Raw genomic sequence first — 5,873 nt, forward strand, 5'->3', positions numbered from 1 at the left:
ATTTTTAAAACATGTATTTCAATCTTTAAAATATTAACAGATTTTACTATAATTTACGTACTCACCTGCACCATCCAACGTGCTTGCCGAAACGAATGCCCCGGTGTAGTAAGATTTTAAGTGATTTCCATCCACAACCACAATGGGTCTACAATGGTCAAACCCTTTATAAAGGCATGCAAAGATATATACACGTACATGAATTCATTTTTGGGCGATTTTACCATTCTGATGTGGGAACCTCGATATGTCATATCCATTGTATATAAGTATCCTAGTAATTTTTTGTTTGAATCAGCTGGTTCACCTCTCAAAAAATTCATTGCCTTTTCTTTAGCCTGTCACGCCAACATGTAGCTAACATCTACACCTAAATCTGATTTCACATTATCAATAATATCCTTTGGGGTGTATTTCCTCTTATGATTAGTAAGCTTAGGCCTAATCATACCATCTATTAGGCTGCTACTTGCATGTCGCTGCTCATACACCTTGTCCTTCAACGGACATGTATGGTTATCAATGAACTCTCTCACTTTGAATAGTTCTGATTTGTTAATGCTTGAAGCCTTAAACCTCCTTTCACAATCTTCTAACATACATAATAATGCATAGCTGCAAAGAATTTATCATTATACATATGATTAGCATAAATATTTACAAAAAATGCACTCATATATACATGAATTCATTCTGACATCTATATATATAAATTATTATACAACTGAATTCAATTATAGTTATATGCATTTAAATACACTGAATACAATTATTGTTATATGCAAACACTTAAAAAGGATAGTAAACAAAATACGAAAATAATTAGAGACATTGTAATGTAATTACACTAGTAAAATACATATGAATACATGTATTTAAGGACCATAAACAAACATATGTTAAACACATCCGTGATGATCAAGTGAAAATCCACAAATACGCATAAATACATCAACGTTTAACTTACAGCTCCAACCAATAATACAGAATACAAAAAAAAAATTATTTACACGCAAACCTGACAGCATTAGACCTATCAACCTGGAATTGAAACCTTTGAGATATAGCATAACTCCCCATCACCTCTTTCAATGTAGCCTTATCCTTATATACTTGTCCAACAATAACCTCCCTTTGATTAGTTTTTGAAATTATCAAATCCTTGTCCAGTTCAAACACCCCAATTGCTTCTCCTGAATTGACAAAATCTAGAGCAAGTGTATAATCTGTACCAGAATCATACCTTTGAAGTGATTCATCTATTTGCACAATATCGCCTTGACTTAAACTACCACCGGATACAAGTTCTTTTTCAATCGTTGTTATACACAAAGGATACATCCCGAATTCTTTGTTCTCTTTTTTCAACTCTACATACACCCTGTAACCCATGTCATTGTGTATTTCCATTGGCGTGTTATTCCCTTCTACTTTGTATTAAATTTTAATGGACTTTTTGCTCAAATCTATGCCCAGTTGATTAGAAATTGACGCAATCAAATCATTATACGACGCATATTCCTTTATTAGTATTCCCTCAATTGAAAAATCGACGTAATTGCTCTCATCGTTCCACTTGCCAGAATGATGCAACAACACTGTTAAACTTGCTATATGTATAATGGAATTATACCGTATTTTGTATACAATTGTATCAATCGTACTTTTCTGTGGTTGAATTGAGAACTGGGAACAGAGAAAAGGGAGAAGTGAAATTCCAGATGTTGCTCTTGTTTTCGCTATTTTTCTTGTTGAATCGTGAATGGAAGAATACAGATTAATGGGTAATAGTTTTTGTTCGTTGAGTTAAATTAGGAGAATATCAGGTGATTTGATTTCCTTTCCGTTTTTAACAAGTTTAACCTTCCAGGTTTTACGCAAATACGTTACTGTATTCACGATAAGGCCACATGAATACAGCCGAATACATATCAACCATAGCTGGAATTCCCTTTTTCATACCTATTTTTGCTATTATATTAATAAATACAATAGCTTAAATACATCAAATACATCGTATAACCACATAAAAGGTATCTATAACCGTAATATAGCAAAGGGTATCTATAAATGGTTAATTACACCTAAAAGATACTGCTTTGTGAAATTCTCATTAAATAATGTTAACAAATGCCCAAACCAAATTCAAATCAATACTAATGCTAACAAAAGACATTCAATTCAATACTACCAACAGGAATGTATTGAATATCTATTTTTTGTTTTGCAATAATTTAGATAAAAATGCATAACCTATTTTTATTTTTTCTTTAGCGTTTAGTCATGTAATTAATACTCCCTTATTAGTCTACTTATTTTAGCGTGACTTAGTACTTTTAGATTATGCTTATTTTTATTATGGCTTTTTAATTAGCAATATTCATATTACATAATTTTATTGTAGAATATTTTAGGATAATGTCATGACACATCTTATATTTCGTATTATTTTCTTGAAAAATAATTTATATAGTTGTATCTTACTAGAATTAAAGAAATATTTTGAACATAATTTATATGTTTTGTTCTACGAAAATTTTATTGGAAAAAATACCTCGAATAACCTGAAAACCCAAAAAAAAACGAGAGTGAAAAATCCGAATTTTATTGGTTTGGTTTGATCTTTAGATTTAATAACCCGATATAATTGATTTGGTAATTGTAAAATCCAAATCAACCCGACATATGTATACCTCTAGTATTAACGTATGAGTAGTAAAAGGTCCTAACGATTTTACCTGTCACTAGTATACAAAAATAAACCTAATCAATACTATGTAGACTCTATACAATTAAATAGTGATAAAGAAGACAATTTGAATTAAAATAAAGTAAACATTGGGGAAAGAAAAAGACGAAGACGAATGTACAAACATCGCTTCCAGAAAAGAAATCTGAGATTCATCAGACAACATTCAACGAAGCATTGCATATTTCTCCACAACTAAACCAGAGTTTCGTGCTTGGCACTATTCCAATACTATTAGTTATAATACAATAAATATATATTCTATAAGAAAGCTATACTTTAATCAAAAAACATCGAAATAGATACCAAAAAAGAAAAGCCAGTTAATGGACAACTACTATGGTCAAAGTGACAGAGTGCTAAAGCATGTGCTGCAACATGAAAATAGATCTTTAGGCATGTTAGGCCCCCCTTTCGTACTTTGACCATCACCGCAACAAATTGATGAAATAATTTGTAAAAAAATAGGTAGGGTCCCAAAAAAATGCACTACAACAAAAGTAATATGCATATAGGCTTCGGTTCTAATGAAAAACTAAAGATTCAAAAAGAAAAATCAAAGAACAAAAAGCAATTAAAATTTTGGATTGCCATTAAATAGTAATAAATAATGGGTATAATTATTGATTAATTATACCTGACCCTATGCCATCGACAGGTATTCATACACTGACAATAAAATATGAGAATAGAAAGGGTTGTAATTCCAACCAAAACATGAGCCCAACCCTTTTTCTCCATCTCTTAGCAAAAAAAAAACTATTTTAGAGACTTATTTTTCCTTACTAGTATTACCTAATCTATAAACCAACCAAAGAAAAATTTCATATCCGCCAAAATACTTTTTTCTTGAATCTTGAACCTTTCAGTATCTTATTTTTCCCTTAAACCCTAATATACTAACCCCAACCAAAAAAGTCCCTACTTTGTTTAACTGCTAAAAACATCTTCGTCGTCATCTTCCTTCTGAAACTAACTACCCTATACTTCCTTCAAATCTTCAGTACCCAAAAAAACAAACAAGCAAATCCCTTTTCTGCTTCAATAAGACTTCAAAAAAAAACACTATAATTTTCTGCGTCAGTAAGTCCACTCCTGAGGAAGTTGAAGTTCTTGGGTCATTGCCACTGACTGTATTCTCTGATTTCTCCTCTGTTGAACTGCCGCCATATTATTTCGGTATTTCAATCCACCATCTGAACAAAAACATTTTTACACTAATCAGATAAGTTCCCCAGAATTAAAAATAAATTAACAGTAATTAGAGTAGGATTAGGAAATGATTATTACCACTAGCTGGAGTGAAATTAGACTGTGGCCTAGTAGCAGCATCCATAGTTTCTAAATTCAAATTCAAGGCTTGGACCACCCTGTCTGGCAATATAACTGGACAACCTGAATTCACACCAAACAAATTGAAGCATCAGATTACCAGAACAAACCGACCCCGAAAAAGCACATGGTCCAGTGAAATAACTAGAGAACTTGAATCCATAACAAAAAGGGGAAAAGTTGACATCTGAGTCAAACAGATCAGAAATAACAGACAAATTTTACTAAGTTACTTAAATCATCTGTAAGGTAAATAAAAATGCATTTAACTATACCACAAAAGTTGAATCTACTGGTCAAGCTGTAACAGGGGAAGAAAATATTACCTGGTTTTTTTCTGGTTTCAGTTTGTGTACCAATTCTTCTAGGCAAAAAGACACCAGTTCCAACACATTCCCGTTTAGGACCAGGATTTCCAAGGAAAACAGCGCGCATGCCTGAACCAGTATTAGGCTGCTGCTGCTGAGACTGAGACTGTTGCAAAGTAGGCCAAGCAGAATTTGGCAAGTTCATTAAACTCCCGTTTACTCCATTTCTAGCCCTGTTCTCAGCCACTTGTTGGTTCTGGTTCACTGGAAACTGCCTATATCCACCTTGTTTCATCATTTGTTGTTGCTTCAAACGCTGAAACTGCAGTTCCAAGGTTAAAATTAACAAACGCCCAAAACAAAAACTGAAAAAAATTAAGAAAAAACAGAGTGTATACTTACTTGAGCAACTTGCAATTGCTGGTAAGAAAGTGGAGGCTGATTTGAGTTAAATGAACCGAGATTCGGCTTGGTATTTTTTGGGCCAACAGGTACCGGACTTGTCTTCCGTGGAGGAGCAGCCCATATTCCACCTCCAGCTCTGTTATGGCTGTACAGTGCAGTTGACTCTTCCATCATTCTAATCCTCGCCACTTCTCCGGCAGCCGCATAAAGCAGATCCATAGACACCTCGGGTCGGGTCATACGCGGCGGCGAAGATGCCTGTGATGGCCCGTTTGGGCTTCCACGACTTGACCCCTGTTTGCAACCGCATAACGTCGACTGTGGAGAACGTGACAAACCCCATCCCTAAAAAACCAAAAAAATCAAGTAAGTTCCAAACAAATCGAAAGTGAAAATAGAAAAATAGACTAAGAAAATACAAGATAAAAAATACCTTGGTCTTTTCCTGCAGAGTTGAGTGAGCCATTTTTCGAGTTAACCCAGTGATATAATCATCTTCATCACTCTCAGTTTCTGTTGACCCGACGACAGACTCAACGGGCGAACTCAGATCCGAGTGAGAGCCAAATGGGTTAAACCCATTAGAAAACGGATTACTCCCATCCTTGCCGCCATCACCAACACAAGAGTGGGTCTTAAAATCCATCAGAAGGTCATCGTCTGTAAGGAACTGAGGCGGAAGCCAAAACTCACAATCATCAAAAACTTTCTCCATCTTCAAATCCCACAAAAAACACTAAGCAACTTCAGTATTTATAAACAAAAAGGGAAGACTATGATATGAAGAGCAATAAGTAAAAAAGGAGTTCGCTGGTTTTTGAAGGTATAATTATACAGAGCAACAGTGATACAGAGAGAATGAAAAAATAGATGGAGAGAGAGAAATGGAGGCAGCAAGTCTTTATAACGAAAAAAATTTCGAACCCTAGGTGTTGGGGAGTAGATTTTATGTTCACTTGCGGTGATAGAGAGTGGAGACACCGCCTGGGTTTTTGGGTGCCGGAGTTGTAGCCAGGTAAGAGGAGTGGGGCGTGAGTGGGCTCGGTCGACGAGTGGAGGGGTTTTTAGTGGGTCCATAA

The 5,873-nt window shown here is 34.7% G+C and overlaps 1 protein-coding gene across 1 annotated transcript; it reads right to left on the bottom strand.

Annotated features, from left to right (window-relative positions):
• Nucleotides 1-3,320: 3,320 nt before the first annotated feature.
• On the bottom strand, nucleotides 3,321-5,671 carry LOC104243877 (uncharacterized). The gene is made up of 5 exons (XM_009799138.2): nucleotides 5,228-5,671; nucleotides 4,792-5,139; nucleotides 4,408-4,711; nucleotides 4,040-4,144; nucleotides 3,321-3,945 (listed from the first exon to the last, which is right to left on the bottom strand). The coding sequence occupies exons 1-5, from the start codon at nucleotides 5,507-5,509 to the stop codon at nucleotides 3,830-3,832; spliced, it is 1,155 nt and encodes a 384-aa protein (XP_009797440.2). The 5' UTR covers nucleotides 5,510-5,671; the 3' UTR covers nucleotides 3,321-3,829.
• Nucleotides 5,672-5,873: the final 202 nt, after the last annotated feature.

Source organism: Nicotiana sylvestris, chromosome 7 (assembly GCF_000393655.2).
Source record: "Nicotiana sylvestris chromosome 7, ASM39365v2, whole genome shotgun sequence".
Lineage (NCBI taxonomy): Eukaryota > Viridiplantae > Streptophyta > Magnoliopsida > Solanales > Solanaceae > Nicotiana > Nicotiana sylvestris.

Bases quoted from the DNA above. Each gene is read 5' to 3' on its own strand.
- LOC104243877 (XM_009799138.2), bottom strand. From the start codon at position 5,509: ATGGAGAAAGTTTTTGATGATTGTGAGTTTTGGCTTCCGCCTCAGTTC. The intron at 5,140-5,227 runs GTATTTTTTATC...TTGGTTTTTTAG, and splicing joins CTCTGCAGGAAAAGACCAAG to GGATGGGGTTTGTCACGTTC. The intron at 4,712-4,791 runs GTAAGTATACAC...TTGGAACTGCAG, and splicing joins AGCAATTGCAAGTTGCTCAA to TTTCAGCGTTTGAAGCAACA.